At 45.1% G+C, this 25465-nt stretch overlaps 1 protein-coding gene across 2 annotated transcripts in view; it reads left to right on the plus strand.

Annotated features, from left to right (window-relative positions):
• The window catches only part of EP300 (E1A binding protein p300), an 82360-nt gene that overhangs the window by 13146 nt on the left and 43749 nt on the right, over positions 1-25465 (plus strand). For both annotated transcript variants that reach the window (XM_069102884.1, XM_069102883.1), the window contains exon 2: positions 17922-18583. In XM_069102884.1, coding sequence (XP_068958985.1) covers positions 17922-18583 — 662 coding nt within the window. The remainder of the gene's footprint in view (positions 1-17921; positions 18584-25465) is intronic.

Here is a 25465-nt window from a genome sequence, read left to right on the forward strand (position 1 = left end):
CTCCAGGGGAGTTTTGTGTCTCATTTGACAGTAGTGATCAGAGGGTCACTGATGTCTGTTAAGGAATCCTTAAGGATTTTAGCTGATGCTCAGGAGGCATTTTAAGGCTTTTAAAGCAGGATTTTGTCACCAGAATGAATGTGGGGGATTTTTAAATTGTAGTCAAAAGAGAAACAGGTTTTATATTTAATGTTTTTCTTTAGTTAATTGTGTAACTGGAAATCTGTAGCTTGCTATATGTAAAATGTTATTTATGAAAGCCTGCCTGTCCTTAATCCCTTCATATTATTTTAATACAAATTAGAAGCCTAAGCAAGTTCAGGTTACTGATATTTTCTTGATTATCTTTCCTGGGAATTACAACCACTTGGTTGTTTGAATCTATTCCTCAGAATTGTCCCTTGCCTTACAGACCCTCCCTGTGTGCACTTGGTCTGGTCTGGCTACTCTTCCAGGCTTTTGTGCCATTTCTAAAGCTCACATTTTTCTGTCATTTAGACAGTTGTGCTGTTATAGATGGAAAAAAACAATTTGTTACAGAAATATTGACAAGTCTGTCTTTTGTCACTGTTGTCTTGTTTTGTTCTTGGATGACTTCAGTTGGGCCTCTCACCAAGCTCTCTTTTTTTTTTTCTTTTTTGGAGGGGGGAAGGCAGGGCAATTGGGGTTAAGTGACTTGCCCAAAGTCACACAGCTAGTAAGTGTTAAGTGTCTGAGGCTGGATTTGAACTCAGGTCCTCCTGTCTCTAGGGCTGGTGCTCCATTCACTGCCCCACCAAGCTCTCTTTAAGCGTGTTGTTTTTTTCTTCTGCTTCTCAGTGTTTAAGGAAGTGATACTTAGAATCTTCCACCATTCTCTTCTGAAGACTTGAAGCTTTGCAGCAGAAGATGGAGAAAGAAGAAAAAGAGAGAGGAAGCAAAAGAACAAAGCAAGTCAGCAAAACTAGCCACAGCCTGGCTAGGACAATGTCTGAAGCAGCTGGGTGTAGATCTTACTCAAAGCCACCACTTTCTCTTTTCTGGGACCAACCTTGGGTGATTATAATTGCCCAGCATTCAGTCGCTGTTCTCGTCGCTTAGGGTTAGCTTGGTTTCCTGGTTCTTTTTCCTTCATTTGATGCCAGTTCATAGCCTCTTCTGCGCTTCTCTGAATTCTCCCCATTCCCCCTCTCTCTGTGTTATGGGAGAGGACCGTTGTGTGGCCATTCCTGAGTCTGCAGACGCCTGCTTGGATTGCAGATCTTTGTGGACACAAACACTACTCCCAGATATTTCATGCTGTTGGTGTGCCATAAACAAGCTGTTGCCTATGAGAAACATGTAAGATGATGTATTTGCAGCTGTTGTTACAGGTTTATAATGTATTTTTCTATCTCGTTTTTCTATGTTTGTTATCTAACATTCAAAAAGAATTTTTTTTCCTGATTGAGAAAAGGATACAAAATGCAAAACCCACAATTTTGATGACTGAAAATTGTCAGTTGGTTTGCAGTGCTTTATTATATTGAGAGTGTTGTCTTTCTTGGGCTGCTGAACGAACGCGTTAGACACACTTAGTTGGGATTTTACAGTCTTCTCAGCTTTTGACCTCCTTGGAGTAGAGGCCTGCAGCGGGTCTCTGGGTGAGAACATGTCAGCCTCTTAGCTCCAGAATGCTTTCCAGAAGGCCTGTGCCATTTCACAGCTGCCCTGTGTTAGTGTGTTGTATGTCCCACCTTCCCCCACACAAGATGCATCTTGGGTCATCTGTGAAGCCCTAGGGCTGTTTGGCATTTCTCTCAGTAGTCTGGAGCAGTCTTTCATCTGGCTGTTGAGAACTTTCTAGTCCTGTCCTTTGACCACTTATCCATTGGGGAATGATTGGGCCCTGACCCTTAGTGGAGATTGCCTTTGCAGTCCTAACTTTCTGCTTCGTTCTGCTTCCTTCCTCAGATTTTCAGTCAGCAACAAGCATTTATTAAACACCTGCCTCATGCCCAGGCCCTTTGAGATACAAAGAAAGGTCAGAGGCAGTCTGAGTTCTAGGGGAGCACCTAATCTAATGGGAGGCGGGGGAGAGCATACAAACAGCCATGTACAAGTGAGAGCAGCAGAGAAGGCACTAGTATTAAGGAGGTTGGGGAAAGACTTGTTGCAGAAGGGGAGGAGATTTTAGCTGAGAGGAGCTAGAGATGAGGAGCACCTGAGTGTTCCAGGAGGCTGCTGTCGCTGAGTGATGGGGCGGGGGGAGGGGAACACTGGAAAGGGAGGAAGGAGCCAGGGGATGGAAGATTTCAGGTTTGATCCTGGAGGCCACAGGGAACCAGTGGAGTTCGTTGACCAAAAAGGATGACCTAGTTAAAGCTAATCTTTAGGAAGGTGCTGCCGAGTGGAGGTGTAGATGTGCCGGCCAGCCAGGAGGCTAGTTCAGACAGGGCTGTCAGGCCCTGCACCAGGAGCGTGGCAGTGTCCACAGAGGAGCTTCTCACTTTTGTGTGATTTATCCTTTGTGCTGCACTTGTTGGGTGAGAGCTCCTGTCCTCTTACCCCTCCAGCAGGGTGAAAGATTCTGCATCTATACCTCATTTATTGGAAAGGGGAAGTGGGTAGATGTTAACCTTTTTTTTTTTTCAGACATTGACATTTTTTTCTGTAGCCATATTTTTTTGTTCCAACTTAAAAATTTTTGAATTTAACAAGCATCAACCAAAACGAAGCCTTGCCTATGCACAATGGAACACAGAGCAGTGTACATGAAACTGCACATGTTATGTCCAGCTTGCCTCTGTTGTGTTTAGAATATATTCAGCAGTCATTTCAAAGCTGTCCTTTGTTTCTGCTTCCTTCTTTTGGCCTTTCTTCTGTTCTCCTCTATGAATTTTGAAAATACGTTTTAATGACTCTTTTCTTTTGGGCAGCCTTTCCTTCCCTCCAGTTAGGAAAAATGAAGAGCCCGACCTCACCTTTGTAATCATTCTGTATCTCCCACTTGGGCTGGATTGTACCTGGAGGTGGGCACTTGGGCAGTGGGGCAGCATGACCCATCCCTGTGCCACATCTGAGAGGGTCTCAGCCTCTCTCCCGTTTTCCTAGCTCTTTGCTTAGGAGCTTTGGCAAAATGTTTAGGGGGGAACAGGTGGGACGTTTCCAAGTGAATTGTTGGGTTTTGTTTTCCAGGATCTCCTTGTCTTCATTGATGTACTAGTTAAGGGATGGTTTTCTAGTAACTCTCACTCCTCTTAGCAGTATCAGCAAATCCCAGTTTAATCATACACTGCAAATAGCTTTAAACTGTATGTGAAAATGAAGAAATTCTCACGACTCCCATTAGCTCTGTACCGTTGCCAGAAAGGAAATCTGGTTTGTTTCTTAGGCAGTGAGGAATTCTCTGCTATCTAAATGCCCAGGTCTGAGAAAACAGAATGAACAGTGCTTCACAGTGTGTTCAGAGCGTGTACAAGAAATGTATGGGTGTCCTGTTCTAGCCAGGGGACTCCAGGACCTGAAGGTACATCATTAGGGTCATGGAAGAGTAATAGGAAGGGAGCATGGCACAGGACAGCAAATATCCTCCGCTTCCTCTGTCTTCCTTTTCACAGTTAGAATCCCCCCCCCCATTATACAACGAAGGACTTGAAAATTATCCTGCAAAATTTTTTTTGCCTTTGAAGGCCCTTAAATAGTGACCGAGGTTGCATCAGTAATTGACATTTACATCTGTTTCTTTTGTGAAGAGTATGTCGGCTTTCTCTTTCCTTCCCTGTCAAATGAACCGGAGGATGTTGAAGACCCTTCCCGGTTCTGCACCTCCTGGCCACTCTGTGAGGAAGGGGCTCCCGTGACTTGTTTGAGGGCATGTGGCTGCTAATGTCAGAAAGGTGTCATGCTAACACCCCCCGTACTCTAGGAGATGGCTTCATGGGCCAAGTATGTACCTTCCACACTTTTGTCTTCAGCATTTTCTTAGAAGGTTTCATACAGTGCACTTCGCTGTCCCCAGAGCCTAATAAAATTGACTTCTGTGTCTCTGCAGAACAGCTTTTCAAAGAAACCAAATTCAGTGTTTATTACTACTCTGTGTAGCACTATTACATGAAGGGCATTGGGCCCAGCTAGGTAGAAAGTTTAGGCAAGACAGCATCATTCTCCTTACAGTGATAACAGTTTGGTAGAGTGTAGAAGTGTAAAGAAAATCCCTTGGATGGCCCTAGAGGAGGCATGAGCTGGGCAGTGTCCCAGGAGAGGGGACATTTGATTTAGTCTCTAAAACCTTAGAAATTCAGTAGCATATACCCTGTTGGGGGCAAAGCAAAGCAGTTTGGGCACAGGGAGCGGCCGGTGCACAGGCCTTGAATGGGCATTGGAGATATGGCCAATCATGCAGGGCAGGGGAGAGGAGGAGGAGATGAGGGCGGTATCCCATTGTGGAGGTGCTGAGTTCTAGCACTAGGGAGCAAATGAAAGCATTTGTAAAACAGGACATAACAAGGAAAAGACCAGGCCCCTCGGTTGGTTTGGCAGTGCTGTGAGAGGAAGGCCACTTACAGCGCCTGCTGCATGAACGGGTGTTCATGAAAGTCCAACCATTGAGGAGAACAAGGAGGAAAAACCTGGAAGCTGTCTCAGGTTTAACCAGCAGCCTCTATGACTGGCCTGGTGGGCATGTGGCTGTGGTGCTTGTTCCAGGAAGATTTAGGGGTCATTTGTGTACGTCTCTCTACAAAATCTCGAAGCTTTTGGAACGAAGGGTATTTTTTGTTAAGGGAGAGATTGTGGAGAGAAAAGAGGAGGGACTAAAGCCTGATTCCTAAGACATATTTTTACCCTGGTGGATCTGGGAGATCTGATCCATCATGGAGAGTCTGAGAACCAGGAACCTGGCAGGGAAGATTGACCCTAGAGAATGGGGATTACCAAGGTCTGAGTGAATGGGAGTCAGAGAAAAAGGAGGTGACAGCAGACACGAGTCTGCCTACTGACTTTAATCAACAAGGCAGAATTGTTTGTGTTGAACTAGAATCTGAGTGTGAGCTTAGGCACACACCCATCACCCACTACACACCCACACACCCCTCTGCCGATACCACCCTTTTAGAAGAGCGTGTATCACAGAGAAGACAAGGGCTAGGTAGGCCTTGGCCTAAATCTGCAAAAGAAATCATGATACATAGGAAAAGCTCTTGAATGGAATTCTTTAAGACAAAAAACCCAGCCTTGCTAATGAAGAAGCGAGGTCTTGACTAAAGACATCAAAGACGGGCCCAGAGAGCCCAGGGTGAGCACCTTGAAAGGGTCGGCTCTTAGCAAAGCAGTGTCAGAATCACTCTGCCTGCTCTGCTTCATCTCTTGCCTGAATTCTTTCAACAAGCCTCCTGATTGCTTCTCCTGAAGGCCTCATCCCCCCTCCAGTCCATCCGCTGGTAAAGGACAGACCTGACCACTACTCAGTCAACTCTAGCACCTTCCTCTTACATCCAGCTTCAAATGCAGAGTCCTTGATTTGCCATTTCAAGATCTTCACAGCCTGACTCCAGCCTATTTCTCTATCCTTCCCTTCACTTACTCTCTGTCCGTAGTCCAGCCCAGCCAAACCGGGCCTCTTGCTGCTCCTTATAATGGCCATTCCAGTGCCTCATCTCACTGCATGGATAATGGGGGTCCCCTGGAGGATGCATTCTCTTCTCATCGTGCGTTTTAGAATTCTGACTTTCTGGGAAAGACCGAGGAATTGATGCTGAGTAAAGTGAGCAGAACTAGAAGAACATTGTTTATAATTACAGCATTATAGAGAAATATAACTTTGAAAGACATCCGGATTCTGATCAGCCACGAGTCCAGAAGACTGAAGATGAACTGCAGCGCTCACCTCCCAACAGCAGTGGCAGATGGGAAGTGCATAGTCCTGCATTCTTAGCTGGGGCCAGTGTGGGGATTTATTTGGCTATACTATGTATGTCAATAACTGGGGCCAGGGGTGGCGGTGGAGGAGTGGAGGAAAGGTTATAAATATATTACACCTTTGATTTCCCTCAGGAGTTCAGCTATAGCAGCATTTACTGCCTCCCACCAAAACGACCTCTTCTTTTTACCGATTTCTTCCTCCGTACCCATTTTGTTTTGCCCTGCACAAATTAAGTCACTTCAGGGCAGCCTCTCCTGGGGCTCTGATCATGTTGTGGGTGACCCTTTAGAGAGTTGGCTCTTTGGGATCCTTCTAGTTTGCAGACTGGGCCGTGCTGAACCTTGACAGAACCACTCTCTTCCTCCTCCCCTCATCTCAAGGGCAGACATGTCTGTTTTGAAGCAGGAAGGGCCAGTCTCCTAACTTCATTTAGTGAACTTAACACGAGCATTTCCTTTTATTCCATCCCTCCTAAACCATATGATATTCATTATTGCACCATCCAGATGTTGATCCTTAAAATCAAAACGGGGGATAGAAGTGATAGATAGAATCTTTAATCCTTATGCTGGTGAGCTTGACATGGATTCAGAAATGTTATAAAAGAAATGGTCTTAGAGCATTTAGAAAGAAAAATGGGAGCCTCCAAAATCCAGCATGGGTTTGTCAACAATGATATGCCACTTTGCAGATCCTATACTTGATTGCATGCCGCCATGGGGGGCGGGGGAGAAAATTTAAAACTCAAGGGATTGTGGAACTGAATCTTGTAAACTAAAAGTAAACAAATTAATAAAGATAAAATTTTACTTGAAAAAAAAAACCGATATACCAAATTAACTTCATTACTTTTTTGGGCAAGACTTTTAAGTAGTTTGAAGTGTTATAGAAAAAACAAGTGTGGGTGTCAGCAAATTATTTGACAGTTTTCCATGCTATCCAAAAAAAAGTTATCAAAACATTAAACAGGTTCAGCAGCCCCAGGTTAAGGACCTCTGTCCTAGGAGGGAGGTTTGATTCAATATGTTAGGGAAGGGTAGAGCTGTTTAGAGGTGGACTTGACTACTGCTACAGAAAGTGGTGGTTTCATGATCACAGGAGGTCTGAGAAGCAGCAGCAGTGGAATGTCCAAATTATCAAGATAGAAGGGATCCCTGTTCAGGCATCTGTTGGGCTAGATCAGCCTAGACATTCAAATTGATGCTTACAGGTAGCATCGAGAGAATAATTCCATTAGAGTGATAAGGTTTGGGACAAGATTCAGTGGAATAGTTGAGATAGAATCCACACTGTAAGATGTGAAACTGGTGTGGTATGGACAACTTTTTCTATAAGTTCCAATGATGAAGGGGAAAGGAAAAATGGTATAGGGTTCAGTAAAAGCACCTTTTAGGATTGTAGAGACCTGGTCATGTTATCTAGGTGAAGGATTCAGTGAAGGAAAGATGGCAACTCTTGCCTGGTCTTCCTGCCTCAGACAGGAGTGGGAAGGGGAAAGTGGGTGGCCTTCTGGCTTCTCTTCAATGCCCTGCTTGATCTCCAGCCTCCAGAGGGAAGAGAAGAGAGGAGGAGGGACCTTCTACCCTGTGCCATTCCATGAGGGAAGGAGAGTAGTAGCAATTCTTCCCCTCTTGCCTGAACTTGGAATCCAGGGCTCTGAAAGAACCCCATTCTTAGGTCTTAATACTGTGACTTTGAAAATCTCTCCGAAATGTTCACTGAATGATTACCTAACTCCCACCTGGTTTCACCCTCTATATCACCCAAACCATATTCTCCACCTCATACATCCAGATTCCTTTTTCCACCCCCAGAGTCCCAAATGAATGTCACTCACAGTAGACAACAAACTCACTTTCATCTTAAATCCTTCCCTTTCCTGCTTCTTCCATCTTCCACTTCTCAATGAGACCGGATTCCCTCTTGATGACTCAGTCTCCCTGGCTGCCTTTTCCAACACTGGCTGCACATTCCCACTCTGACTCATGGCCATTTCCACCATGGCACATACACCTAGCCACCTAATCTGAATCTCCAGATCTCCAGGATGCTTCCTTCCTCGCTACCTGGCTCTTCCCCAGTGAGCCTGCGTGCTCATGGCCCCCAAACACCCTCATCTCCCAGTTTCCCAGTCTCCTCGGGCACACACAAAGGCGGTCATAGCCTTCCTCTTGACGTCTCCCACAAACAGACCCGTTCACCTTCATGGAATCTGACGTTCCCTTGTCTGGTCACAGGCCTGTCTGCTCTCCCTGACATCACCCCTGCACTACTTTCACTCGTCCTTCCCCCATCTTGACCCCCTGGCACACCAGTTCCATTTTACATTGTCTTCTGATCGCTTATCCGGCTCCTACTGCACCCCCATTCCATCGCCCAAGCTTCTCTGCTCTGTCCTGCTCGGTCCTCACGCTGGACAAGATCCACCACCAGCTTACGTTGCACTGCCTTGCTGGGCCATCCTTCCCAACCATTACATACCTCTTCAGATCTCCCCTGGCTCCCCCTTCCCTACCCCTCCAGCTGAGGATCTCCTCCTTCTACCCTGTCTTCTCCTTCCCCAAGCCTCACATGTCTCCTTGCTAAGGCCAGCCCTGCTCCATGCAGGAGGTGGGGGCTGACTCCATCCTGTGTTCCCCCTCCCTTGTCCTCATTGTCTCCCTGTCTGCTGGTTGCTTCCCTGCTGCTACAGATGTGCTCCTGTCTTCCTTGTCCTCAAAAAACTTTCATTTGATTCTTCCATCCTTGTTAATTGTTATCCCATATCTCTTCTGCCTTTTGAAGTCCTGAACAGTCTGGACAGAGGTAAGATAGAAACTGAACAATGAAAAGACTGGCTAGTCCTGAGTGAGGAGGGTCTGCCTGGGCTTGGCCCAGCTGTTGGTGCAAAGGTAGCCACAGACCACAGCCGGAGTCCAGCCCAGGGCCAGGCTCATCCACTGACTATGGCCTGGGCTGCCTGCTCCTTCTGTGCCGCCTCACCCGGTGATCTCATCAGTTCCCTTCTCAAATCTACTTCTCTACCGACCTTCAGTCTCACATCTCCAGCTGCTCCGTAGTTTTGATGGCCCATAGACATGTGGCTGCACTTTCACTCATGGCCATCTCTAGGTCTTCTCCACCACCATCATCACGGTGTCCCGTAGACATCTTGAATCCAACATGTCAAAAAACTGAATTGTTTTTCCCCAAACCCTTCCAGGTTTCTTTTACTCTGGAGGGCACCATAATACCCCAAGCTTACAGCCTGGTCACCCTTGAAAGGGGCAGCAGCAACAAAAAGGACGCTATCATAACAGATTTGTTTGTTGTCCAGACCTTTGCAGTATTATACGGCTGTGATCCCTCTGGTATAGGCCACATCTCCTCAGCACCTGGACCCCTGCAGTACCCTGCAGGTGCTTCTGTCTGCCGCAGGGCGCCTTGCTCCAATCCAGCCTTCATTCAGCAGTCCCAGTGGCTCCCCATCCCCTCCAGGACCAGATATAGCATCCTCTGCTGGCCAGAGCTCATCAGAACTGCCCCCCACCCCTCACCCCCCACCTCTCCTCCGATCCCCAGTGACGCTGGTCTGACTCTGACTCTGGCTCCATCTCCTAATTCTGGATGTTTTCACTAGAAGTCTCAGCTAAGTCCCACTTTCTGTAGGAGGCCTTTCCCAGTCTTCGTTCGTTCTGGTGCCTTCCTTTTGTGGAGTATTCCCCATTTGTCCTTTTTCTAGCCCGTTTGTACGTAGAGTGTTTGCGTGCTGTCGCCCTCTCTGTCAGATCCTGCCTTTTTTTGTGTTCTCTCTTAGCACAGTGCCTGGCCCATCAGTAGGTGCTTAATAAATGCTCATTGAATGACTGGCTGGAGGGGGGATACTAAATTTAAGAGAAAACCAAACAATAGATGACAGCCTTGAATAGATGAAAACATTGTTCCTGAAAGTATTTAATTGTGCTTAAAACAAAACAAACCTGGACTGCACGGGCATAATGTTTAGCAATTAGTCATCCATTTATCAGACGTGTTTCATGACTGAAGTTAGTGTGATCTCGAGGTGGAAATTGAAGTTGGGGTTTCTGCTTATGGGTCAGACTTTGACAAGATTTCACCCATCACTGATGAAAACCTTGCTTTCCAGGTCCAGACTGAATACAGTATGTCTGTTACAGCATTACTTAAATCATCCTTGTTTAATCAATAAATATTTATAGAAAACAGGCCAATAAAGAAAAAACCTAGCACTTACACTGTTGGATAAACTGACAGCATTCAGAGCATTCAAGCCTCCTTTTCTTACTTTCAGTCTGGATTTCCTTGTATTACTGCAGGATTAGATAGTAGAGAAAGGGGGAGGGGTGGACATGAATTCCTAAGCAGATTTTATTAAATGAGGAGAATTGAGTCTCTTTAAAATGCGGGGGGGTTGCCTCGATCCCTCTCTTCCAGCTCTCACTTTGTGACCTGAGGTGTGTGGCAAGCCTATCAGACTTTGATCCCTAATCTTCCCCTCTCACTTGGGAAGTGCCTTTTTTTCATTCATAGATGCAACAGAAACAATTGGATTTCCTGAACATTCTAGTAACAAGTTCATATATGAGAGCAGCAGTTTCAGGCATGCCAGCTTCTGTGGATAGAATGCTTCCCTAAATGTGGTGACTGTTTGGGCAAAACAATTTCTTTTATCTTAAGGTTAACTGCTCCTTAACTTGAGATGTGAGAACTTTTGTGCATGTGGCATTGAATGAATAGTCATAAAAATAGGGAAGATAAGATGCCTTTCTGCACTATGTAGGACTGAATACCTGAGAAGTCTCTTCTCTGGGCCTCTCGGCTGTCTAGACTAATGGGCTCCAAAGTTTTTTGATTGGGCACCCCATCAGTGAAAAGCTCTGAATGTGTACACCAGTGTTGATTTCTGTTGTACACATGTACTGCTGTTAATGGCCTTACACAGCCACCTCTGTAGAGATTACATCGTTGGCTGTGTTTATGAAGTCATTTTCTTTTTTATTTGCTTTTTGGAGGGCAGTTGGGGTTAAGTGACTTGCCCAAAGTCACATGACTAGTAAGTGTGTCGTGTCAGAGGCCGGATATGAACTCAGGTCCTCCTGACTCCAGGGCCAGTGCTCTATTCACTGTGCCACCTAGCCACCCCCCTCCACTAGTTTTGCAAAAAATTTTGTTGAAATTTGGTTCCATCTTTCCTCACTATCACTCAGTTTCTCCTAAGTAATTTCTGTCCTCGGTGTCCTTGCCAAGGCCAACCTCTCCATACCCATCTTCTCCAGAAAATTGCCTCCTCCCACTCTCAACTGGCATCTCAGCAGTTTGTCCCTCTGTGCTGCTCATAAACACACTCAAGGCTCCCATTTCTTAAGCTCCTCCTCAGTAAATGTTCCTTTTCTCAGCCAAACTCCTTGAAAAGCTGTGTAACAAAATGTGCACGTGTGTGTGTGTAACAGGATATAACAAACAGGATTAAAAACCGCCATTCATCCAAATTCCCCAGCATATCAACAAGTCAGGCATTCTGTGCAGGGGAGCCCCCCTAGGCCGGCATCTTCCTCCTGCCCTTGATGGCCTTTGCTGGCTGCCTGTGCTTGGATCACATTCTGTTGTCATGATTTCCTTACTGCTGCCCCTTATTCACCTTTCTGTAATTGCCTAGAAAGTTTTCCCGATTCTGCTCTCGTTTCACTTTGCATCTCCCCCTCTGTCATCATGGCCATCTTTACTTACAGTGTAGCAGTACCGCTTTACATTTGTTTACCACAATTTGTCTAACTGTTCCCCTATTGATGCGTACTTACTTTGTTTCTGTTTCTTTGCTACTACAAAAAAAATGTTGCTAAAAATGTTTTGGAGTATATGGTTTGTTTACAAAATATGGATTGTTTTTGTCAATAGACAGATGTCTTGCAGTGAAATCTCTGGACACAAGGATGTGGATACTTGAGTCACTTGATGCAATTTCAGATTGCTTTCTAGAATGATTACATCAGTTCAGAGCTCTAGAAGGGCACCTCCTTGCACAACCACAGCCCTCCAGACACTGACTGGACCTCTTTTACCATTTGCCACTTTGCTGAACCAGAGTTAAGCTAAGAGTTGTTTTGATTTGCTGTTGGAGCTTTTTTTCCTAATGATTATTAATAGTTTAATAGTAATAGTTGGTAGCAGTTCTTTGGAGAAATGTTGATATTTCCGGTGATCTCTTAATTCTGAATTTAATGAACATAAAGAGCATTTCTATGGGCAAAATAGACCAGAAAAAAGAGAATCACAGCTTCTTTTGGACGTTGAATTCTGTCCCCATAAAGTGGCACAGAATGCCAAGTTGTCAAACATGGTCATCGGTTCCAGCCCAATGGAAATAAGTGAAAAAATTTTTTTTAAGTTTTATCTGTTTATTAACATAACAGCAAAGGGTAAGAGAAATGTACTTGTGGTTCATGCTTATCACAGAGTGGTGGTTATAGAAAGCAAAATTTCAAAACACCCTTAGATAGAAGCCTACACTGGCGATGGGATGAAAACCCTCTTATTGACGTGCACGCCTTGGCTTGATGCCGACCCCTGTAGGGGAAGGAGAGCTTTACCCACTTCTGCCTGAATTTTGCATGGGCCGTGGCACTAAGATACGTACGTCTGTTTCTTATTCTTATTACATTCCTGTTATTGGTATTATTTCAGATGTAATACTTTAAGCAGCTTTGATGAAGGCATTCCAGCACTTTCCCCTCCTTTGGAGTTAACTGACATCCTGTCCTTACCACTCAGTTGCATCGCATTTTTGTCCTAATGTAGTACCGAGTCTCTTCTTGGTCTGTCCGCTCTCTTGCCCGTGGTCCTTCCACAGGTAGCACGAGCTCAGTGTACTAACACTCTCATTAATTGAGCTTTGGCTCATTGTGTCCAGCCTTTTATCACTTTATAATAGGCACTAGATCAAATTGTATATTACTTAAACTGGAATGAACAGAGCCCAGCTCCATCTGTAAAGCCACGAGCCTCCATTATTTTCTGTCCTTTGCCTTTAGTTGAAGGACAGATGCATTTTTGTGATGCCTGTGTGCCAAGCGCTGTGCTCTACGAAGTGTGTTCCATTTGATCCTTACAACCCCCTTGGGAGGAAGCTGTTGTTATTATCCCAGTTTTAGCTCTGAGGAAACTGATGCCAACAGGTTAAGTGACTTACCCAGAGTCACACGACGTTTTGTATGTTACCTGAGGCCAGATTTGAACTTGGGTCTTCTGACTCCGGGACTCGTACTCTTATTCACTGCTCCACCCAGCTGCCCCTTTAACAAATAAATGTAGTCAAAGCAAAGCAAATGCACATTTATATTATATCAAACTTTGATCCTGCAGCTTGGGCCTGTCACACCTGGCAGGAAGTAGGTGGCATCAGCACTAGAGATCCTGCTTTCTCAGGTCCTGGCTCAGGTGAGGTTTGCAAACCTGAGAGAGATGTCAGTGTTGCCCATCTTTAGGGTTGCCTTTCTAACCATTCCTTTGCCAGCTGGGGGGGCACCTGAAACCTATGTCCAGGGCCTTGCTCCACATTTTCTCCCTTGGTGCCAGGGTTTCATTTATTTCTAGATCCATCCCCGGTTGTTCTCCTGAGCTCGTCTTTCCGGCAGGTCGAGTGGAAGGCACTGCCATTCCTGCTGTCTCCCGGGTGGGCAACCTTGGAGCTCCTCTCCTCATTCTTCCCTATCTCATATATGTCCATACATTGCAGTGTTTCTCCTTCTACCTTTGTTCACAATGACCACCCTGCTTCAGCCCTAGGACTCACCTCTTACTTGGACTGTGTTAATGGCCTGCTCTCATCTCTTCCACGGGACTTCCAGGGGGTTTTCCTGAAACACGGCCCCTCATTGATTCCAGTATCCAGGATAAAGTCGAGTCTTTGTTCGCCTCTCCCCAAACTAGCTGTGGCAAACCTGCTAACATTCTTAGGTGATATTCTCCTCCACGTTGTCTTTGTTTCCTGCTGTACTGACTGGCTTGCTGCTACACAAGTTGTCTCTGTTCCCGTGCTCTGGTCACTCCGGCCCCAGAGCACTCTCCTTCCTTCTACGTGCGGCCTTTCTGGATTCCCCTGCCACTAGGCCCTCCCTTTGGCTCTTCTCACAGGTGGTGTGCGTGAGTGCGGCCCAGGAGCCCATCGAGGACAGCGTGTGGAGCGCTGTATCTTTTTAAAAAACGGGTTCACATACCACTAAAATTCATTCGTGGGGAACTTTTTTAATTGATTAGAAAATCGGTTTGTAACCTTAACTATGCAGGTATGAGAGTCATGGATGAGGCAGCTTGTTTTTTAAAAACGCCTTCTCCTTCTTAACTTCATCTAACATATGGTACATAGTGTGCCAGGGACTGTGCCTAGTGCCTTCCAAACTGTCTCATTTAATTCTTACGACAACTCTGGGAGTTAGGTGCTATTACTATCTCCATTTTACAGACAAGGAAACTGAGTCTGAGCAAGGCAGATGACTTGGCCAGGGTCACACAAGCCAGTGTGTGTCTGAGACCAGATTTGAACTCAACAAGACCAGTCTTTCTCACTCTGGGCCTGATGCTCTGTCCCCTGTGCCACTTAGTTAACTGCATGAATGTGAATTCCTATTTAATTCTTCATAATTTCAGGTTTGGGGACCAATGTCAGATCTGATTAGTTTTCCTTCATAGCAGAGACTTGAGCCAGTAATAGAAGAGATCAGTCATTTGGGTTTGTGTTCTCTGCTGTTCTTTGTCTTTGCTAGACACATTTATAGCCTCTTGTCCATTTGGAGGGTCTGTGTAGCCGAAAGTCAGGTCTGGCCCATATCTGTTCCCCCTAGAGTGACAACCAGCCTTGTACCTAATACTCCCCTGTCACACCTGTTCCAGCCTGTCCTGTCTACAGTGATATCTTGAGGATCAGGGACTAGAGGGAAAAACATCTTGAATAAGTGAGCTTTCCTGACAACTTAAGCTCATTCTTTTAGTCAGAATCAAACATTTCTAAAATGTATTCGGTACTTCTCTCTGCCTCCTTAAATTAGAGCGACTTGAATACCATGACTCAAATTGGACTGTTTTGTGTCCCAGGTGACTAGGCACAGCAACTTGCCTACAGAGAAGTTTATTTGGAGGGTGAGAAATCTTAATCTGATATTTCCTTTGCATTCTGTTGTACCATAGGACCACCCCCTGTGTGTTAAGTTCCTCCCCTAGATATGGGAATCTCTAGAGAGTTTGATTGAAGAGGAGATAATGGGTGCCAGTTAATTGGGTGGGAAGTCTGACTTGCTTGAACTCTTAATCCCTGATGTTGGACAAGGCAGTTCCTTGCCTATAAAATAAGGACAGTTTTCAAAATTTTAAGTATTTCATTGATTTTATGAGTATTTTTCAAAGGTAGTTGTAGAAGGAAGTACTTTGTAAAGTTGTGTAAAAAAAGAACAAATTTTTAAGTGGCCAATTTTTTTACTGTTATAGTTATAAATGGTTTAAACTTAAAGTGAAATGCTATTTAACCAGCTTAGAATTGCCCTGTAGAAAAAATGTTATATGAATGATAAAACGGTTTATACCTATTTGTTTCCCTGGTATTCTACATTCTTCAGATCTCTTCGGTAGGTTGAGGGAAATTAGGCATGTCTGGGGCTAAAAGGCCCCAACTTTACTGACTTGAAGGGTGGGCACCCAAACCTTCTTGGGGTCCGCAGTAGAGTGATTGGATCAGCCATGGGGCTGCTCTGACATGGACAGCATTTCAGTTCATTTATAAACATGGGACTTTCGTGCATCTTCCAGCTTCTCCAACACTCCTTTTTCCTCCTTGAAGTAAGGAATGCCAGCACCAAAACCATTTGAGTGGACCTGCTCAGGTTGACAACATTCTTATTACTCTTTCTACTTTCTGTTTTACTTCCATGAAAATGCCCACAATCCATCAGCCTAATGGAGTACCCACATCTTTGTGGTCGCTTCTTCCACAAACACTGACCTCAGCCACCCGCCTTCCCGCGGTTTTCCATAGCTGCCCTAGCTGGCAAATGCCCCACCTTGCTTGCAGCTAGCCTGAGTGTGAACTAGACTCCCCGGGTTTAGCTAGCGTGATCTTTGGGGCAGCAGACATTCAGGCAGCTACAGATGCCCTCCCAGAGGTCTCTCCAGCATGGTGCAGAGCCTCCAAACTCAGCTTCCTTGGCGTGAGAATCCAGGGTCATGATGAACTGGAATTTAGTCTCAGACAGAACGTAGGAAATTAAGCAAAACCTTTCATATTTCTAGTTGAAGATTCTGCTCCTCTTACTGTATAATGTTTTCATAAATTTCACAAGATCTGGAGATGGAAAAAAACCTTAAAAACAATCTATTTGAGCCCCCTCACCTGGAGATTTCAAGAAACTGAGGGCCAGAGAGATGAGTAGCTCAAGTCCCCCGGTAGGAACAGAGCAAGGCCTGCCCAGCCTGGGCTTGATGCAGTTAGACTCCTACTGAGTCTCCTCTGGACAGTCATCATAGGCGCCTTCATTGGTTTTTCTCTATTCTGTGGTGGTGTTTCCCTGTTTCTTCTGCACCCCCCACATTCTCTTACCCATTGCTGAAGCCCTGAATGTTGGGGTTTCTGTTTAGTCAGCTCCTGATTATCCTTGTCTACTGCCTCCAGATCTCATGATCAATGGGTATCACTTCATTTCACAGCCCAGATTGGGCAGTGGCAGGTGGGCACACAGCTAATACCACAGAGGCTCCTTCCATTTCTTGCCTTGGATGATGATGGCAGACACTGGCAGTTCCCATGACCTTCCATTATTTATTTATAGAGAAATCTCATTATGATGAAAACAACGATGTTCCCTAGTAGAATTTGTTGTGATGGGGTGTAGTTGTTCCTGTTTAGAAACAGAAACAGAAATTTCTTTTCAGGTCGCAGTTGTATGTCTCAGGTCATGACATAGTGAATGTATGAACCTGCTTAGTACAGTTTATAAGAACTTGGGGCTAAGGGAGCCAGAGTGATAGGCCGATTGATTCTCTTTCCATAAATACAGCCTGCTGCCCACTCTGTGCTTTTTGCACTGTCCGGCCATCTTAAATGAGGCTGACTTAAAGCTGATGTGGTGGGAGGATGGGCACCCTGACACAGAAGGTGCTCATGGCTTCGTCTTTAAAGGCCTGTGAATTAGAGAAGTGAGATATTGCCAAGGCCCTCTCCAGTCCAGAGGCTAGTGTCTGTGCCTGGTGGTCTGTAACATTTTACTGAGCACCTGTCGCTTGTAAGGTACTCTATACTTATATATATATATACATATATATGTATATACTAAGCTCATAATTTTCATTTTTTTCTAACCAAATGCCAGTAATATGGAGTAAGACTACCAAATAAAGATGTAGAACTTAGCTTTTCATTTAATAGTAAAAATAGTGTAGATTTTGAAAACAATGCCTTTATTTGCCCATATTCCTTTCTCTCTATTCTTGGTTTGGTTGTCATAATCTTTTAAAATTAATTTTTCTAATCATTCATCCTACCCCTTTCTTCAGTAAACATGTAAAGTCCAGCCAAACAGACATCACCCCCAGATAGCTAGAAGCCTTATGCGTGCCATGGGCCCATCTCTTAGCCCGTCATTGAGCTGTCACTTTGTGATATGTATGTTACTGGCATTTTGCCATCTTCATGGCATCACTTCATCTCTTTCCTTACATTTCATCGTCGTGTTCTGTTACACTGATATTGGGCTGCTCACCATTGAAAGGCGTAAATGCGTTTTTCTGTGTTGCACACAGCATAGCTAGCTGCTGTACTTCACCTCTTTATTACATGTATTTCTTGAGTTTTGCGGGGTCAGAAAGTGTTTGTTGTACATTGTTAGGTTTCTCCCCCAGTATGTTTTCCCTGTTTGGCCCCTTCAGGCTCCGCTTGTGGTTCGATGAGATGAAGTGTGAAGAGCTTTGCATGTCTTCAGTGGTAAAAGCCGCTGCTTTGAGCTGTGTCTCCTCATTTGCTAAGCCTTAATTTTCTCTTGTTTTTTTTTTTCTCTTCTAGATTTTGGATCCTTGTTTGACTTAGAACATGATTTACCAGATGAATTAATCAACTCGTCAGAATTGGGACTTACCAATGGTGGTGACATTAGTCAGATCCAGACAAGTCTTAGCATAACACAAGACGCTGCCTCGAAACATAAACAACTTTCTGAATTGTTACGGGCTGGCAGTTCCCCGAATCTCAATATGGGAGTTGGTGGTCCTGGCCCAGGCATGGCTGCTCAAGGCCAGCAGAACAGTCCTGGAATGGGAATATTGAACAGCATGGTCAAAAGTCCCATGGCCCAGGCCAGCTTGACGTCTCCCAACATGGTAGTGGGTGCCAGTGGGCCAAGTCAAGGTCCTTCTGCACAGTCTGCTGCTGGCATGATCCCCGGAGTAAACAGTCCAGTCAATCAGCCTGGACTAGGGATGAACACAGGCATGGGGGCTGGCATGAATCCTGGCATGTTAGCTACAGGCAATGGACAAGGGATGATGCCAAGTCAAGTCATGAACGGTTCCATTGGAGCAGGCAGGGGGCGACCTAACATGCCGTATCCAAACCAAGGCATGGGAAATGCTGGCAATTTACTGGCTGAGCCGCTGCAACAAGGGTCTTCCCAAATGGGAGGGCAGACCGGATTAAGGGGTCCACAGCCCGGAGGAGCTTTGAGCAAGGTAAGAATGGGGGCGCAGGGCTCTTCATTCCTAGTGGCATCTATTCTAGCTTCTTTCAGCAAGACCCCAGATGCCCTGATGTAGGCATGTTCCTAGCTGTTTTGTGTTTTGAGCCGAGCAGTAAGATGTTTGCAGATAACTTTCCTTGGATGGTCTTTAAAATTATGTTGATGATTTCATGATTTTGTGAGAAGGGGAAAGAGCCTTTTGGGTAGTGCAGCACACTTGTTTTTTCCCAGTTGTTTTATTTATTGACTTTTAGCTTACAACATTCAGTTCCATAATCCATCAAGTTCCAAATCTCCCCCACCCCCCATGGTGGCAGGCAGTCCATGTAGGCTATAGTCTATACATCCACGCTGCGTACTTTTTGAAGAACCTTATTTATCTCTCTTTGAACAAGTAAGTGTCATTTGTTAGCGGCATTTGGCTTCAGTCTCACGCTATTTCCAGGTCACATCTCCTCCCACCTCTAGCTGCCAAAGTGGTATGTCCTGGGCTTGCACTGGGCCCTCTGCTCCCCCGCCAGGCTCTGTGGCTCTTCCTCACACACCCGTCTGCCTGTGCGGACTTTGCCCCTTGCACACTCTCCTGGACCTCACTTACATTCTGACAAAACTGATCTGCTCCACGGCCCCTATTTCCCATCTCCCTCCATTACATTTACATAGGCCATTCACCACCTCGTCTCAGCGCCTTGAATCTTCCATTTACTTCATAGTTCAATTCATTGACCGCACCCAGACATCACCCCCACTCCATGTAGTGCATCTGGTGCTTACATGAATGTGTGCGTGTGCTTGTCCCAGAGCTATGGAAGGTTCTTGAGGGCAAGAGCACAGTATTGCTATGATGCTGAACTCTGCCCAAATGGCATCTACTTGCTGGCTGTATGACCCTGGACAAGTCACTTCATTCTGTTGGCCTCAGTTACTTCATCTTTAAAATGAGTTGGAGGGGCAGCTAGGTTGGCACAGTGAGTAGAGTGCTGGCCCCAGAGTCAGGAGGACCCGAGTTCAGATCCAGCCTCAGACACTTAACACACACACAAAAATAACCTAGCTGTGTGACCTTGGGCAAGTTACTTAACCCCAGTTGCCCTCCAAAAAGCAAAAAAAAAATAAAATGAGTTGGAAAAGGAAAGGTCAAACCACTGTAGTGTCTTCACCAGGAAAACCCTGAATGGGGTCACAACTGAAAAAAAACCACTGAACGACAAGATTTATTGAATCAGGCCAAGTTTTACCTCCTCTCACAGCCATTTGATTTATTTTTAATACAGAATATTTTTATAGAAAAAGAACATAACTGGACACTACATTGAAAAAAAAGTAAAAAATATATGCATTATGGTAGCTTCCTGATGGTTTGAATATTGTACACCCATGGACCTCCTCCTTCTACAAAGGGGTGGCCAGGGGTGTCTTTCTCTCAGCGTAAGGCTGGGCTTGTTCTTTCTTAATCCACAATATTCCTGTGAGATTGTTCTGTGGTCACTATCTTGACTGCAGCCTTCCCTCTGGATCAATTCACTTAAGCCTTTCTAAGCTTCTCTTGTTCATGTTCAGTGGTTTTTTTCAGTCACGTCCAACTCTTCGTGACCCAGTTTGGGGTTTTCTTGGCAGAGATACAGGAGGGGTTTGCCATTTCCTTCTCCAGCTCATTTTACCAATGAGGAAATTGAGACAAACAGGGTGAAGTGACTTGCCCAGGGTCACACATCTAGTAAGTGTCTGAGTTTGGATTTGAGCTCAGGTCCTTCTGATGCCAGTGCTCTATATTGCACCCCCAGCTGTCCTAGTCTTCTCTTTAAGTGACATTTATAATTTTTAAGCTTTGCTAAGTGCTTTACACGTGCCAGCTCATTGGATCCCCACATCTGTGCTGTTAAAATCTTGATTTTACAGATGAGGAAACTGAGGCAGTGAGGAAAAGTGATCTGGCCAGCATGACAGCTGTGTAAAGGTCTGTGGCGGAATTGAAACTCAGGCTTCTGGCCCTCAGTCCACCAGGATATTTGTCAGAGTTTTCTTGGCCCGCAGCAGCAGGGTTACTTACTTGATTTGATTAAATGATTTTTCTTTGTGTGCTTCCTCCCATGCAGCAGCAGCCCAGAGGCATTTGGGGTGACAAAAGGGACCTCAGCAGGGTGATCACACTGCTTTGTTCAGGTTGGAAGATGATTGGGATCCTTGGGTATTTGTGGAGAACAACATAAACGTTGGAGTCTGAGTGGGCAGGTAGCATCATAGACAGTCGTGGGGTTTGGGTTCAGCATGTAGGACCCTAGGATCAGGAAGCATTCTCGTGTGCTGTCAGGTGCACCTTTACTGGGGGTTTGCACACCAGTATTTTACAGGATGCCTGAAGTATACTCCAGGCAGGTTGAAGTACCTAAGGGAAATGCTGGGCTTCACTTCCCCGATGGCCAGCTTCCTTTGCTGGAAGAACCGACCAGTTACCCCTTCCCAGTGTCCTTTTGTACAGGAAGTGGCCTAAAGTGGTAGAGTCAGTATGTTTGTAATAGAAAGGAAGAAAAATAAAGCCTGCACAGTCTTTAGCTTTCAGTGAGCAAACCCCACCCTCTGGCCTGTGCTACGATGAGATTTTGTCATTTCTGTGTAATGTGAAATGCACTTTAAGACTTGCAGCTAACATTGGGCCACAGAGGTCACATCATGTGCTGATCTGCTGAACGGGGCAAGCTCTAGGCTTAGAAACAAAGATAGAATCTGGGGTCTAACTTGACGTACGTTTTACTAGTTTAAGCAAAAGTTACTAGTTATGGCAAAATAAACGGCCAACCTTAAATGCATTCAGTGCTTGCCTCTTAAGGCTGTTGTAAAAGGGGGCTTTGCAGAACCCATAGAGCTCTGTGACAGTAGTCATTTAACTTGCTTTTTATAGTGACAATAACAACATAATTTCACACTAAACATTTGTTAAACTAAAAACAGGTCAAAAAAGGAAACACATGCAAAGGTGCTAAAATTAGGCTTTTTTGAAACTTGCTGGGAGCCATTTAACTCCTGATTCTTGAGGTGTATATTTAATTTGTGGTACCTAAAAAGCACTTGTAGTCTAGTCAGTATCAAGTACTTTGTGCCAGTCGTTGGATTTTCCGCTCTCACTGGTGGTTGTACGGACTGGATAAGAATCCAACACTGGCCGTGAGCTCTGTGGGACAGGAGCTGTCTCTGTGTCAGCCATGAGTCCCGAGTTGGGGTTTACAAACTGGTGAGGACCTATGGGGAGACATCCTGACCAGGGGATCACAGCAACAAAAGAGAGCAGTCACTATGTTCATTCACATACAGTTTTGAAAGTCTTGCAACAATTGGGTGAAATCTTTAGTCTAATACTACCGTGTTTCCCCGATAATAAGACACTGTCTTATTATTTTTTTTGGACAGAAAAACACCAGAGGGCTTATTTTCAGGGGAGGGCTTATTTTAATGAACATTGACAGCAGTTTTAATAAACAGGTAAATGTGAACAAAAAAATGTACCTTTATTCAATAAGCAAATCACTGGGAAAGAACAGGATGATGCACTCACTGCTGCAGCTCTGATTGGATGCAGCTCGGAGTGAGGCATGCGTTTCACGGGGGGGGGGGACGGTGCATACAGAGGTGCATACTGTAATGTAGCGTGTAGCGCAGGGGATCACCTTCACTACAGTAGCAATCTCAATAGGGCTTATTTTCGGGATAGGTTTTATTATCGGGGAAACACGGTAGTAACAGTAGGAAAGCTCTGAGATCTATGCCATAGGAGCAAACTTTTCAGCTGGGCTTAAGCGGTCAAAAAGATTGCTTCACGGAACATCCCCAGTCATAAGGATTACAGATCACTGCACAGCCCCAGAATTGTCCAGGATGATTGAAGATGGGGGTAGGCAGTGTGGAGAGGTGCTGAGCACCCCACACACCCCTCACAGAGCATTGGTGGGGCTGTAAGGGCAGCCACTCTACGAAAGTTTTGAATGACCTAGGTCCATAGCCTGTGAGTCCAGGTGATAACAGAACTGGAACCCATGGGGGCTGGCCAAGCAACCTGGGGCACGGGGAGAGAATAGAGTATTAGCACGCAGATGCAGCCATAGGAAATGTGTATTCAGTGCCCACAAACATGGAAAGAGAGCAAACCAGACCTGAACACTATAATTACAATGACATACTAACAGTCCAACAGGAACTGTGCTTTGGAATTTCTTTGCCCTGTGATACAAAGAATGGGATTGCTGGGTACAAGGGTGAAAGGAAGGTGAGTTTGAAACACAAATATGAACTGTGGAGGACATGAAGGGAATTCTTGTTCACAAATTCCTAGCACTTCAGAAGCCCCATCACAAACAACCAGTTTCTGGAAAGGCCACTGAGTTTAAGCAGTGCTGGCCAGAAGCAATGGGTCCAGACCCCACACCTCTGATAATGAAGGACTGTCTGCTCCTGATGGGCTGGGACCTGTTAAACAAGTAGATCCATCTTAGAGCCCAAGTAATCCCATCACTGAAGGTTTAAGAATTCCCCTTAATAGCAAGAGATCCTAAAGAAAAATGGTTGATTGTCAGCTTTTCAGGACCCTACTCACCTTGAGTGTGAAGGTGGTTAGATCTTTCAACTGCCTATTTGCATTGTAAATACTTTTTGGAAGTAATCTTTTTAGTTGTGAAGGCTTTCTCCCTTTTATTATAACTGTTGTTGCTGTTGCGATAAAACTTCCATCTTCTATTCCTTCTGTATGAAGTGGAAAAAGAAAATGCTTTTTCTAGGACCTGATACAGCTGCAGGCTCCCTTGTCAGTGCATTATCCCTGCTGGTTTCTTAGTAAGGACTCAGGTGGGTACAGGCTGGAGCTGTGTTGTGTATGTAGCTTCCCATGCTTACCCCTGCAGGCGGGCACCCTCTACCCACCCCCCGCTTAGGAGAGATCTGTCCTTGGGAGAGGGGCTGAAATGTGTGCTGGGGCACCTGAGCACCCAGGAAGAGCTTACTGAATCATGTGGTTCTTAAGAATATCACAGCCATTTGGGGACAAGCCCTGCGCCCCCTTTGGAAAATCCTCCCTTGAAACAGGAAACAAGCAAAGATCGTGATGGGGGGAGGGGACAATGCTGATGATAATCTAGACCTTACCCTTGATTGTCTGTCTGGTCTCTGATCATTTTTAGTTTTTTCAGGTACTGAAAAATGTGGTGATTCTCTATTTGCATCATTGTGGCCTCAGCTGGGGCTCTGCTTATTTTATTCTGCACCAGTGTATGCTTCTGAATTCTTTGCATCTTGTTGCACAATAAAATTCCATTTAGAATCATTATTTTCCTTGAAGCCCTACTCCTGGCTTCCTGCAGTTAGGGTGGAATGTCTTCCTTATTTGTCAGAGAAGGTTCCAACAAGCCATTCATAGAACACAGTAATGGCAGCAGAAACTGGAAGGTGAAGATAGTACTTTTATTTCCAGCTTAAACAGGGCAGTTTCCAGAGGTGCTAGATCCCCTTCAAACCAGATGGGGCAGCTGGGAATTTCTGAGTGAATATTTACAAATGGGTTTTTGGTGATTGTTGAGACTTAAGAATATGATTGGAAAAAATGCTAATAATGCAGATTAACCCTGAAAGTGTGTCATTTGGTGGCAAGCCAGCCATATTCCGCCCCCCTCCCCCATTTCATTCCCTTTCCCAAGTTATTTCTAGCTGGTTTGATGTATCAGTGATCCTAGTGTGTGAGTTCACCCTTTATTCTTTAAATAGCTATTTGTTGATATATTTTCTTTTTATATTGCTTAAGTCACCTCTCCCTGACCCCTTTTTTTGATATGATTTGAACATACTTGCCTCCTTAACACTTGAACAGGTACATCAGAAGGGAAGAAGAGGCATTCCTCACGTCCTACAGGAGCAGTGCAGTGCTGAGAAGCCTTTGGTTTTGATTTAAGGAGGCACCTTTCTCTTCCCTCTTCACTGATGGGAGTGGTCGTTTCTGTTTTGGGCGGCTCTGCCCTCTGGTGGGGGGGTGGTAGGCAAGGAGAAAGGGCAGACCTATCATGAATTACCTTTGAGCAGATCTCAGATTTAAGTTGGGCCCAGCAGGACTCCAGCTGTTACGCCCTGGGAATCATCAGGGTTTGAGGCCCAAGTCAAATTTGGGCGCCCTGTAATTCCTAAAGAGGCTCCAGAGAAAGTTTCTGAGCCTGCTTTCTCCTTGTTTGAATCCTTGGGGTCTTTACCTTTATCTTGTCCCTACAGTATGTTCTATGAACATTGTACAAGTATACAGTGTTTACCACCCTTAGGATTCTGTGTGCCCACCTCCACCCCAACACTGTTACACGGTAGTGTTAGGGCCTTGGGCATCACGTTAAAGGTGAAGTTGACAGTTCTAAGGGACTTCATGGGAATGACTAAACTGGGAATAGCCACCATGTTCTAGTCAGCCCTTGGATACAGTATGCATGCACACATGCACAGCACACACTCAAAGCATAAAATGGGAAACAGGGAGAGTGAGAAGCCACTCTGCTGTATATGAAGCCTGCATGTCTGGCAAGGTACATTTGGGGGAAAATGGACTGAGTCTAATGATTGTTTAAAAAGATGCCTTGAAGCTTGTTTACGGACCTATAGACTGTGTAGGGGTCACAGCCCTCAGTTTCAGAAGTGCTGAAGGGGTCACTTGTTTATTACTAAGTGCTGCTAGAGAGTAACTTCTTTCTATAGGTGATTGGTTAGCCTTATGTAGAATGTAAAACACATGTGACTTAATTCATCGAATTTTTTTCCCCTTAAACATTTTCTAGTTTCTAATATTTAGTTTTGAAATCCTAGTATGTGTCTGATTCTGTTGGTGTGTCTCATGGCCACTTAGGTGGTTCAGAAGTGA

This window comes from Petaurus breviceps, unplaced genomic scaffold (genome assembly GCF_028583685.1).
Source record: "Petaurus breviceps papuanus isolate PSGF00001 unplaced genomic scaffold, PetGlider_PUasm1.0 558, whole genome shotgun sequence".
Lineage (NCBI taxonomy): Eukaryota > Metazoa > Chordata > Mammalia > Diprotodontia > Petauridae > Petaurus > Petaurus breviceps.